At 36.1% G+C, this 14,004-nt stretch overlaps 1 protein-coding gene across 1 annotated transcript; it reads right to left on the minus strand.

Annotated features, from left to right (window-relative positions):
• Positions 1–6,978: 6,978 nt before the first annotated feature.
• On the minus strand, positions 6,979–10,575 carry LOC127645577 (proenkephalin-A-like). Its single transcript, XM_052129239.1, has 3 exons — positions 10,362–10,575; positions 9,964–10,101; positions 6,979–7,988 (listed from the first exon to the last, which is right to left on the minus strand). The coding sequence occupies exons 2-3, from the start codon at positions 10,096–10,098 to the stop codon at positions 7,413–7,415; spliced, it is 711 nt and encodes a 236-aa protein (XP_051985199.1). The 5' UTR covers positions 10,099–10,101; positions 10,362–10,575; the 3' UTR covers positions 6,979–7,412.
• Between the last annotated feature and the right edge of the window lie 3,429 nt (positions 10,576–14,004).

The raw sequence follows: 14,004 nt of genomic DNA on the forward strand, positions 1-14,004 counted from the left end.
GCGGCCTCTGTGAACGGCGCTTTTTCTTGCGCGGCTCGAACAGAGGGGACGGCAGCACGGTGGTAGCAGGCTCGTTCGCGGTGAAGGCGGCGGAGTGAGCGCGCAGCTCGGTGAGGCCCAGGGAGTCACATTCGGGGCATCCGCCTCGAGTGAGAGCAGCTTCTGCGTGGTCGGGTCCCAGGCAGCGAGCGCAGATAATGTGACGGTCCCCGTCAGGAAGAAGGCCTCTGCACGAGGCGCAGGTGGAAGGCATTTGGAACAACGCCTGGAAATTGCTCTTTTACTAAAATACAAAAGTGTCGCAGAGGCGAACACTTGCAAAGTAGCTTAGCAAAAAAGGATATCAGGGTGATGCGCGCCGGATGGCGTAGCAGAAGGCTTTGAAGTCGGCTGAATGCGCCGGCATCCTCGTAGCAGTCCTGCTTTAGGCTTGTCTACGGCGGGCGAAAAGACTCCAATAATCCGGAGGATCCAGCGAAGAGAAGGTCTTCGCTGAAGGAGATTAAATCTAAAGAACTCTCATGACAGGGCGCCTAATACAGGTATATAGCCTTGGCCATGCACATCTTGGCGGGCTCTGAGCGTGCGAGCGCGAAGCGCGCTCATTGGCTGCGCGTTCAGAGTCGCCCCGTCATTGGTTCGAGCAAGTTGCCGCAGCACAGCCAATGACCGAGCTGCCTCGCTCATTGCTGTCTGCTGTGCAGCTGCAATGCGTTTTACATAAAGACTTCAATATTTCTCGAGAAACGGAGTTTTAGCGTAAGCTACGTACGCAATAGGAGAGACCTCTCGAGAGGGAACACGCATTATACAGTTTGACGCAGATATGATTCTAACGTAAGTGACGTATTCTTTATTACGCAAGTGGCGCAACCGGAGTTTGTAGTTTCCATTCACGTTCAGCATCCTTAAGTGCAAGTTAAAGTTATTAACGACGTAAGTTCATATCATGATTCTATGTTTGATGCGGAATGATTCTGTATGTGTTGCAACTAGTTCTGGCGTTAAGCCAGTATTGCCGCTGTTTGCGATCTGCATAATAGCGTAATTAATTTGTCACATATAAACACTCGCGCGGCTAGCACGGCTGCTTATATTGCTAATATCTGCAATATGATTATATGTTCATTTATCTCTATATGTGCACAATACTTTATTCTACAGTTTGTTATCAGTTAATATAACGCTGCATAATATGATCCATGTTATTATGTCCTTCCATAGTTAATATCCCTTGCTTTCTTTATCTAAGCATATATATGAGAGACATATATTGATATGTTTATTTGTAATTTACTGTTGAATCATAACAGTATGTATGTAGACACGTTATTTATTTCTGTTTGATTGTTTATTACAGAAACTACCAAGGTTGAATCTTGCACAAATAAAAGGTGGGAAAGATATCTGAGGACTCCTACTTCCTGATCAGAGTACTGTAGTTGTTAACACCTTAAAAACAATGGCATTCAGTGGGGCAATCCCCAACTATTTTAGTTAGAATATCCCAGCTCTGCTGGTCCATACAATGCAGGTGAATGGGTGCCAAAATTCTGAAGCGCCAACAATCACATAAGCCATCCATATAGGTAATCCATAAAACTAGGGATGTCCAGATACTGATACCGTGTCCGATACCATGCTCATGTACTGGTACTCATACTTAGTGGTTGACCTATATATTGTCAATACATGTTCTCATTTGGCAGATTTGTTTCTTGAGTGCACTGAAAATCGCCTGTGATGTATCGGCATTATATCGCATATGCTTTGGTTATCAGCATCGGTCATTATAAATCCCATATCTGTCGACCACTACTCGTACTTGTAGAAATACTCCGATATCAAAAACCGATACCATCTGACATGCAAATGTTATTATGTAAACATTCAGCCCATAAATTAAAATCATGTTATGTCCTAGTGAGATTATTTAACAGCAAAAGCTGCGATTTTAATGAGATAAATATATAGTTTGCATGCAATTCAAATACGAGCGCTTGTGAATGTGTGGAGACTGTGTTGTGCTGATGCAGACTGCTCATACCATTTAGACTCCTCCTAGGCTCATACAGGGAAAACACCATCATGAGCATCACATGCTCTGTTTGTAGCAGATGACAGTAAACCGAGTGCAAATTCACATTGCAGTGCAAAGCACATACAGAGTGCATTCTTCTTTAATTAAATAGCAGAATTTTGCAGTTTAATAAATCACTTTGAATCACGTTTTCCAGAGTGGGAATCTGCCATAACGTCAGCGCTCCTTGGTCAAAACAACACAGAAACGCTTCAAAATAAAATTTACATTTATAGGAAAAAAGAATGACAGAAATGTATCACCAGGGGTGGAAAGGGTACTGAAAAACCATATTCAAGTAGAATTCTTACTTCCCAAAAAATTTAGTGTGAGTAGAGTGAAAGTAGCTGTCCTAAAAACTACTCAACTAAGAGTAGAAGAGTAGCTCATTTATGTACTCATTTAAGTACTCATGAGTATTGTGTACTGGGTTGCAAAACCTATGCCCCATTATAATGAACACTGTATGCCAGCTTTTAACATGCATCACTTTACTATGATAAACACTACATGAATCTGATACCAAAAAATAAAAGGGAGACATGATTATAGAAATTAAAAGGTTATTTTCAATACACTGATCATCATTTTAAATTGTAATGTATGAAAAAATTACATTAAAATCAGTTTGTGTGGGATCTAAATTTCCTTTAAGGCTGCCAGGGAGTTGTTGTTGTGCATAAAACATGTTCAATGCAAGGAATGCAAAAAAATGCTAAATAAGCAGGATCACTTGGCACATCATGCTACATTACTAGAAGAATTTCTAGCAAACATTCACTTAAATATTGATCTGTTTCTCACCCACACCTCTCATATCACTTCAGAAGTCATGGACTAAACAACTGGAGCCTTATGGATTACTTTTGTGCTGCTTTTATGTGCTTTTTGGAGCGTCAAAATGTTGGCACCCCTTCACATACATTGAATGGTCCTACAGAGCTGAAATATTCTTCTAAAAATCTTTATTTGTGTTCTGAAGAAAGAAAATAGACAGATGGGATGGCATGCGGGTGAGTAAACGATAAGAGAATTTTCATTTTTGAGTAAACTGTTTCTTTAAGTAGCACATGGGGGGCCACATTGTCCTCCTTTTGAGATAAAATGTTCCACATTGATTATCATCTTTTAATCCCAGAAATAGTTCTTATTCTAATGCATGATGCACAATTTTCTGAAATTTGTGACTGGTGGAATATTCTGCTGAAGTATTGCTCTACTTTTTTATCTTTACAAAGGCTAAGCATAATTATAAATTATTTTATCATCTCTACTTTCCTAGTAATGTATTATACCAATTAACACTCTCTACATCAGGGGTCTGTATTATTAAAAAACTAACAACATTTAAAAAAAATATTATTATTAAAAATGTTTTATTCTATTACTTTAATACTTTTAAAGCTCCTGAAGTTATTCAGCCAAAAGTAGTGAGTGCTTTTCTCGTTTCCTTGTTAATGTTGTTTGATTAGTAGCCATTTTATGACAACCTACAAGACAGTGCTCAATACGGTTACATGTACACTTCAAGCCCATAATATTTTGATGAAAATACACTTTTTATCCCACTGTTTAAATTCACTTTAGACATAATTGACTGCGTTTACATTACATCCTCATCAAGACGGGCATTGGTGGAATTATAAACTGTATTTGATCATTTAGGCGTGACCACCACCAGTGGTGCTCTTGCTATCACGATTGATGTAATGAACATCCCAGTTCTAGATGTAGAACATAGGCTAAATATAGAAACATACTCGAATAAACTTTTGATCTGGAGTTTAGAAAAAAAAAAAGAACAGGTATCGGTACTCATACTCATTCTCAGAATAATGGCATCGGGACATCCCTAGCCTCATCATTTACTCACCCTCATGCCATCTCAGATGTGCATTGCTTTTTTTTTCTTCTGCAGAACACAAATATTTTTTGAAGAATATTTCAACTCTGTAGGTTCATACACTGCAAGTGAATTGTGGCCAGAACTTTGAAGCTCAAAAAGCACAAACACAGCATAAAAGTAATCCATACGACTCCGTGGTTACATCCATGTCTTCAGAACCAATCTAATAGGTGTGGGTGTGAAATAGATCAATATTTAAAGTAATTTGTTTTTTTTTCAATAAATCTCCACCTTTGACCAGCCCAAACGAGCAGGTGGCAAAATGCATGAAGATTGCAAATCACCAAAAAAAAAAAAAAAAAAAATCGTTAAAGTGAATGTGGAGATTGATAGTAAAAAAGTACTTAAATATTTATGTTTCTCACCTGCAGCTATCATATCACTTCTGAAGAAATGAATGAGTCTTATAGGTGACTTTTGTGCTGCAGTTGTGCTTTTTGGAGCTCCAAAGTTTGGACCACCATTCACTTGCACTATATGGACCTACAGAGCTGAAATGTTCTAATAAAAATCTTAATTTGGATTCAGCAGAAGAAAGTCATACACTTCTGGGATGGCATGAGGGTGAGTAAATGATGAGAGAATTAAACATTTTGGGTGAACTATCCCTTTAAAAAAACCTGCAATGCATACATCAGCATATTTTCTATTGTCTATGGCACCGAATGCAGTAACGGTCAGGTAAATAAATCAAAAGATCACTTAATCTACACACAACAAATACTCAGACTAAACGGTTTGTTTTTGAATGAAACACTCTTCATTCCAGGCAGACAGATTTTTCCTTCACAACCCATGAGAGCAGCATTGAACTTGGCTTACCTGATCTGCCACTCCCATCACATTCGTAGTAATGCACCTTTGATGCTCCCTTTTCTTTAACTTGCCTTTCAGTCTCTTTCAGCCCGTCCACATTGATGTCCCATACGACCAGTGAAACATCCAGTGTGGCAAACTCGTAGTCTAAATCTGCCAATTCCACTACCAGCCCCAGTGATGAGCACGATCTCACCGGACACATCTTTCTTCTTCAGTGGGATGAGTAGATTTATAAAGGCTTCCAAGTGGTAGTAGATGGTTAACAGTATCAAACGAAGAGTCTCAAAAAGAAAGTTAATTTTGAGGTGCGCAGGTGACTTTGTGAATAACATAACACATAAGAATAATGAACAGTGAGTCACAGAGTAGGCTCATTATCTGGTTTATTAAACATTACAACACACCAGTGCAGTCAGGATTTTAGATTGAAGACTGATTGAAAAGATAACTGATTTAAATGGATAAAGTCTTAAGGGCCATCCTGGTGTTTTAAAAGTACAACTGTAACAGTTTAAGTCCCAGAAATATGAGACAAGAGAAGTTATATCAAGTTTGTAACATTACAAGTGTTTACCTTCTCGCTGTGGCAATTGCTATGGAGCCAGAAATACGGCAAAACAATTTGAATTAGAATTGTACAAATTTGAATTATAGACTTTTGAATTTGAATTATAAGTGTGATTTTGCCCACTTTAATATTATGTTGTATTTTAAATAGTTTTGAATTTGAATTTTTTAAACTCCAATCCAGGACATTTCATGTTTAACAAATTGAATAAATTTTTTTTAAATGGCACAATTTTATAAATATGTATTTTCAAACAGCAAATTTTTGGTTCTGAATTCTTACACTGTAAATATTCCGTTTAAAAAAATGCAGCTTCAAGTTTTCAAGATGAAAGTGGGTCAGAGATCAAGCTTCCGTGTTCCACAGGGAATCACTTTCACACTAAATATACTTTATACTAAAACAAATACCAGAGACCGCTCAGACAATATCTCATGTGCTGAGAATGTGCTAACGTGCTAACCATAAAAATATAAATAATACAAGTTTAAGACCACTTCATGGTCAGAATGGCGACCTTTTGATTTGAATTATTGCACTTCGACCTGTAATTGGCCAAAATTCTCCCTTCGACTTTTCCGAGACCCTCTTTTCTTCCCTGTGGAACATTGAAGCTTGATCTCTGACCCACTTTCTGTAGATCTGAATTTCTGCGGATTGAATTTTAGAATATTGAATTTAGTGTTCTGAATTTCTTCATCTTAAACTTGAAGCTGTATTTTTTTTAAACTGGATATTTACAGTGTAAGAATGTATCTCACATTTGTAAAAATGTGGTTCGGACTGCTACTGTGTCCCCTCTAAATAAATTAAGTTAAAAAATAATAAGACTTACAGCCTACCCCAAAAACTGTTGAAAATTGTCATTTTAATTTGACAAGTTCATTTAGTTCCGTTATTGGGCTGTTTTAATTTTATGTCTTTTTTCTTTAGAAATGTATAAAAAAATATATATATATTAATTTGTTATGTAAAATGTCTTGGTAATTTAACTGTTCCTTTTTAATTGTCTTTTATTTTCTTCAAGATATTAGTGCAATATGCTGAATTTCACAGATGTGTGACAATCAGTAATGCAGCAATCCACCTGCAACTTTGCTCTGAAATATTTTCCAGTTTAGTAGGCACTGTCCAGTATAGACTTTTTTTACAGAAGCGCCATCATTGAATTTTTACAGGATGTCAATAAAGCTGTGAGAGATAGGGACGTATTGGTCTCTACAATGGGTTGTACTGTTGTTTAAAGTGTTTTTGGATCATTACCATTGAAACAATATATTTACAAGAAAAATTAGTGCACAAAAACTCTATAGTTTTTAGGAGCTTTTTGACAGCTTTATACAGTGCATGTCATTGACGAAACGTGAAGTCTATCTCTCACAGCTTCGTATTCATTCCCATCAAAAATTACAAATGACACTTCTGTGAATAATGTCTACATCAGATTGTAAGACTATAATATGTGAAAGTAAAAAAGTTGGGGCCTGAATCAAAAGCCTCTTGAGGCATTAAGGCAATTACACTCTAATAGAGAATAGCTTCCAAGAGTGGGATGACTTGATTTTTGAGAAACAATTATCTCACTGAGACATTTCATTTCTGCAGTAAGATGATTTTATTGTATTCTGTACATCTAATAGCTTTAAATGTCATGTTGATTTAAACAAGAACAAAAGCTGTTGAACAGTTGATAAAAGAAATGCATTAATAAAACACATCAAGTGCGGACAGTAGACCGGAGACTTAACCTCACTGTGCAAGGAGTAAAGTAGAACTGCTAATGTGATGAGATCTTCAGAGAACAAGCAACTATGTGAAAAGTACATTTAATTAATGGTGATGTGACCAATGAATGGTTAGATTAATAAATGAGGAAGGTGTAACACTCTGTGGCATAAAAGGGTCTCTTAAGATGCCCGATGGCCATATCTTTACCAAATGTCACATGTGATGGGCGACTGCATTGACAGTAAAGAGAAGGGGAGAGTGTATATTTTTCTTAAAAAAAAATTGTGGGGTGTCCCTTTTTTAATCAGATTCTAATCCATGAATCCTCCATATCTCTTCTGCATGTCAGGCAGCGCTGTCTCGCTTCCATCCTCCCAAGTGCGTTTCTGGTTATCCAACCAGTCAGGCCTGCCCACTCTGCGCATAAAACCCCCATAGCGCTTGTGCAGGTCTCTTACCGCCTCCTCTAGACCAATGTTCCCTTGCACGCTCCTCATAAAGCCCCCATAGCGTTTGACGATGTCCTCGTCGTGTTGGTCATCTAACTCTGAGCCAAGGCCAACTCCAAGGATCTCTCTCAGCAGTTCCACTTGTTGTTCTTCGGCTCCACCCTCTGTCTTGTCCTTCTTCATAAAGCCTCCTAATTTCATACTAAGGGTCTCTGTACCATCACTCTCAATTGGGGCTCCAATCTGTGCTGCCTTCTTAATCATGAAGCCCCCATAACGCTTCATAAAGCCACCATATTTCTTGGCGAGTAGATGGTCTGCTCTGTCTTCTGCTTGCATGAGGTTGTCAATGGCAAGGCGCTCCTCTTCTGTCAGAATGTCTTTGCAGATTTCCAGCTTTCTAGAGTCCACAGTCCCTTCACATTCTAATGTGCAGGTCTAGGGGAGAGATGAATGGACAACCAATGAAAGGAATTGATTTGGTCCACCAGAGCACACAAAAATATAATCTAGTATTATATTTACTGTCATTGTCAGAAATTAACTTTTACATTTAGGGGCTACAATTGCCCCTGGATTTGATTTTCAGAAGCTTTTTTTTTTACGTTAATTAGGCCATTTTTTTCTCTCTCTCTAAATGCTGAAAAATACTTGTCATCCTTTCATTCATCTATATAAATTTTGTTCTCAATCTGAATAATTAAAGTATACTAAAAATATATGACCTCCTACCCATTAAATTAAGCCTAAATCAACATCAAATCTGAGAATAGAATATTAGGGACTACATCAGGTGTTACAAATAAATGTAAAGGTAATAAGGCATTTTTTGCCTCCACATTCTGAAGTTTGGGAGTATTTTTGCCACTTTGGTAGCCTTTTTGCCCTGAGCCCCCCTTAACTTCTGACCTTGATTACTATTATACTAATTACATGCCACAGTGTGTATGCATAGCAGATAATTTCGAAAGAGGTTCGAAAAAAATCCCTTATGGCAAAAATAGCAACACAGAGAGAACTAGATTTGAAGAACTTGTTTTTAATAACTTATGCATTGATTTCAAAATATGTAATCGCAAATGCTTAATTGCATTATCTGTATAGGTCTTGTGCTTTTTCAAGCAACATTAACAAAATTGTTAAGGATGTTTCACTGCTATGCTTTTTACTAACCAATTTATTTCTGCCTGTATTCTGTGTTCACATAAATGTATAAACATAGTTCATAATATAAAAATTAAATAATATAATAATATTTTATATTAATTCAAGATAGCTTTACTGTACACCTATTTTTATTTAATTTCTTTTATTTATAAGTTTTAGGCCTATTTGAAAAAGTACAAACTTGAGAAAAAAAATTATTTGGTAGAAATTAAAGCTACAACAAAAACATCTGGACATGAAATAGGGTACAACGGGGCTAAAGGCTACCCAGTGTAAAAGTAATACATTTTCTCCCAAAACACTAAATAGCATAAACAATCTACCATATCACTTTTCTAAACAGCCCATTTATCAAATATGCACAGCAAAATTTCCTGATCCATGAGATCTTTGCGTGTAATGTCTAAAGGTTGATTTTAAGGCAATTTTTTTTTTTATATTTATATATATATATATATATATATATATATATATATATATATATATATATATATATATATATATATTTTTTTTTTTACAATACAGTCAATTTATGTATAGCTAATGAAAATCTCTGAAATTAATACATTTCTTTTGAGATAAAATACCTATTTATCATTTTCAATTTTGTTTAAGGTTATTAAAGAACTGTCCCATAAATTAAAGGATGCTATTTGGGGTAAAAAGGGGCTAAAGGACTCTATAAAACACATTGTTTTTTAGAAGTTGGGTGAATAGATTTGTTATATATTAAAAAAATTAAAAGTGGGCTCACATTGACTGATAGAATAACAATGGAGATTAGATTGTTTATAGAATACTTGATGTAATTAAGTGTTTGAAATTAACAGAAAATGATCTACTCTTTCCTGAAGTGATTTTTTTTGAATAATCTTAATTTGTTACTCAGAAAAGCATATTGTCTCAAAATTATTTGACAAATTGTGCTCTATTGCCCCAACATCTAGCCTACATGATATCACTTAAAACTCCCTAGGGGCCTTTTACCCCAGTTGAGAGAGCCCCAAGTGTGGGGTAAAAGGCTCCATTGCCACCTTTTTTAAAAACTGAATTTTAATCTAAACAACTTTACCTTATTATTTTTTCCCCCACTTTTTTACGTGACAAATCAATAATTCGCAGCAAATCTTAAAGTTGAAAATATCATGATTTATACTTAACAGCTCAGGTTCTTGGTTAGCCAACATTTGTGTTACAAATAAATATTGAAGAGTGTGAAGTGTTCTATGTCGGAGATCAAACTCACCACTGTGTCGCTTTCTATCTGTTGACGGAACAGCCGATAAACGCAGATCGCGCAATCTCTGCCGCATTCAGCTCGAACCGTCAGCACGAGACATGCGCTCACAGCCAGAGTCCACCAGTTCACAATTAACGCCATGGACTATAAAAATAAACAAGCACAATACTTACAAGCAAAAAAAAAAAAGGAGGTAAACTATATAATATGCTTATTCTTATTATTAAACAAAATTAAACGCACGCTCACAGATCATAATATAGTTATCCTACGCATATAGCCTACAATGCTTTTGAGAGACTATCAACGTTTTCAAATAGGGGAACAGCCGCATATAAAATCACTTATCTCGGAAACTCTTGAACTAACCAAATTATGTACCTAGATTTTCTCCATCAGTTTACCTGTTTAGTTTTCTTTGGCAAGCGTCCACTGTAGTGTTGAATGAACGATTGAACACGAGACGGACAGCTTTTCAAAAGGAGTAAAACAAGAGTTGCTTGAAGACGACGACTTCGAGTGCAAGAACTACGAACCAGACAGTTTTAACCGATAATGGAGCATGAAAGAAACGTCGTTGGCCTGTTATGTACTAGGCTACCTCGCATCACCAGGATAAACTCCACACCTGCTTTGTTCAGAAATGACTGTCACTCACAACTTTAAACAGTGTCCCAAGTGACGTCACGCCGCTTGCGATCTGACGACCGCACGAAGCGTCATGAATAGAATGACGGAGGCGAACATTCTTTTACCCCAGAGCATCAAGTTATCATTTGTTTCAAGCCATATGCAGAGTGCTTTTGATAATAACCCATTACTGCGTTCTCCAATAATGGGCAATAATAAGCCAAATTAACTAATAACCCTAGACTAAAAGTATTTTTTATTTTTTTGTCCAATTTCCGTAATAACATATATTAAACTTGATATTGTCACACATAAGCTATTGTAGCCTACTTGTGAATATATGTTGAGTAATTTCATTTAACCTATTTGAACACACACACACACACACACACACATTTTGTGTGTGTGTGTATATATATATATATATATATATGAACGTTTTTATTCTTATGGGCCTATTGTGTTAAGCAGTCATACAACTGAAGATGATGAAATGTAACAGCTTCTTTGCACTATTCAGCTACAGTAATTTTTCCTTGTTATCTTTGTTTTGTATGTGCATTTGTTGGCAATTTTTAATTAATTATAGGTAGACACATATTGTACCTCTTGAGGCAAGACATGCCAGCAGGATAGAGTGAAATATTAAACTAGCATGTTTCTGTCTGGTTCAACCACACAAGCTGTCTCAAAACAAATCTCTTTGCAGATTGTGGTTTTGTTAAATCAATCATTATTGTTTTTTATTTCAGTTCTTTCTTGAAACCCATCATAATTTGAAGGTAGTGTGCCATGATAAACATCATTATTATTGTGACTGTTCTGTCTGAGGTCATTTTTTACATCCTTCACGTAATTACTTCAGCATTTTAAAAATCAGTCACAATATTTTCATTAATGTATCATTGCATTTACTCATTTGTTCCCTTTGAAGCATTATCAATTTACAGGAAAAGTCAGTTACAACTCACATAAAGGCTCTTCTTCCTCATTGAACTCATACACAACTGACGTCACTAAAAGGCAATTTGACAGTTATCACAGGAAATTATAGATCTGTCTATTGCAGGTACAGATGTGGCCTGAAGTATAGTATAAGAAATTGTCATAAAGTTGGCGATAAGGCCCTGGTATTTCAATCAGAGGCTCTGATTAATGGAGTCAACTCTATTCTAACACCTGACACCCCCAGACAATGTAGAAACACATTAAAGGAGGATAAAACCAAGCCAAATTATCAAGAATGAGCACCCACAGTCCAACAAAGAGATAAACAGACAGTCAACAAACAGTTGCCCCACAAAAGAACAAAATGACCCCCCCAAAGATCAAATGCTAGTACCAACCCTGCCATACACGCGTATCTCTAAAATTATGCAGCAATGGTTCAAAGACAACATCAGGGCTTCTAAAAAAAAAAGTTTTCTTGAATCCAATTAAGTAATCTTGTTCTTGGAAATGGTAATTAATTTTAATCAGTTTTAGAGAGAAGTAAATCTGTTCTTGTTAATTCAGCAGACGAGGAAAGATTTGACAGACCTTTGCACATAGTCACTGTCTTAGTTTAAAGACATTTGAATAATTTGTCAGCTTATTAAAAATGGTGTATGCTTTTTATGAATTCTGAATTAAATTGCTTTTGATAATGGATCAGTGTAACAACCCTCTAAACCCGAACAAGGTTGGTTTTCTTATAAAAGTACAAGAATTAATTTGATTTTGCTCCAGGCTGAAAATATATCAAATCTATAAATTTAAAAATGCAAAATGAGAAACCTTGGAGATACTGTAGCAAGTAACACTAAAGTGAGAACCTGTTCTAAGGGGCAATTTGCATAGACGCTGCTGTATCTTAAAATGAAGATTTTGAAAGCATAATGATCAATAAAACTCTGGGGAATTACAAGGTGATGATGGTTTTGCTTGCTGGGGTGTTATAGATGGAAAATCGGTTTATTTAGTACGTCATTTCACTCACACTGGCATGTTATCTTCATAAACTGTACAACAAAGTGGTGGTTTCATATCAATAATCAACAAACTTTATCTAAACCTCAAACTGGAAAGCCAATGAGATCACATCATTATATGACCACTCTTGAGCAAGGCAGTTAACCCCAGGTTGGTCCAGGGGACCTATTCTTGCAATTATGGTACACTCTAAATCACTTTTGAAGAAAAGTATCTGCTAAAGGAGAAGCAAACATCATCCATGATGGGTGTACTTTAATCACGAGAGAACAATAAAGCATTTGTGGTGTGAGTACTCTGCCCATACAAGTCTTAAAACTAAAAATCTTAGAACATGACCTGCTGGATTTCCACTATGCACATACAGTAAAAGGAATTTAGTACAAACTCATCTTTCTTCTTGTACAGAATAAATTCATCATCACTTGTAAAACTGTCACTTGACCACTTTTGATCAAACCAAATTTGTCAAGTTGAAATAACATAAGTTAACTTCCACAAATTTAAGCTAGATAATTGGGACACAATTCAATATGATTGGGCTCTGTGGTCTAAGTAAGCACACTTTAATCAGCTCTCATATTCAATTTCCTGCTGGGTGAAAAAGGGATTTCAGCACCATAATTACATTGTCACTCTGGCCGAATTGCACAAATGAAGGTATAGTTAATTAAACTCTGCCATGCTGTGATCTCTTTTGTTGTGTATAACTGATTGGTGATCAGCAATAAACTCAGCAAATTTTAGATGCTATTTGTTTTTTAACCAAAGTGGAGTTATGCACACAGTAAGTGGAAGAAGCTTACACCTTTGAAGTTAATAAATTTAATCTTCCTGCAATTATTACCTTATTGCCCACTGTGGTTATTAATTCAACAGAGGGATGGGAAAACAGTAAACACATGCCCCATTCATTACTGTAAGTTTCTTTTTTAACTTCCTTATTTATTTACAAATTGCTTTGTGAACTGTACTTTACAGCTTAATTTAACATTGTTTGGTTGTCCTTGAAAATCTTGATATAGATCTCACATTATGGGTTAATAATTGTTTGAAAGAAGGATTAGCTGTGATTTATTTCAGAAATTCTGCATTAAAAGTTCAAGGATGGTTAAAAGGATTTGTTCTTTTTAAGCAGTGCTGAACATCCTTGTGGTGATGCAATATTCCATTGAACAGTCTCACAACATCTCAAACACTCATTATTGTAAAATGGATAACCTAATGACAATCCTGTGCAGGCTCAGAAGTTAAGGAGGGCTCAGAACAAAAATGCCACAAAAAGTGACAAAAAAATTCCCTCATAATTCAAAATGTGGTTTAAAATCTTAAGAACTTGTAATAATGCATTTATTAAATTGACATATGGTAAGAAACAAAATTTCCACGGGGGGCATGGGTAGCTCAGTGAGTACTGATGCTGACTACCACCCCTGGAGTCACAAG

Source organism: Xyrauchen texanus, chromosome 6, assembly GCF_025860055.1.
Source record: "Xyrauchen texanus isolate HMW12.3.18 chromosome 6, RBS_HiC_50CHRs, whole genome shotgun sequence".
Lineage (NCBI taxonomy): Eukaryota > Metazoa > Chordata > Actinopteri > Cypriniformes > Catostomidae > Xyrauchen > Xyrauchen texanus.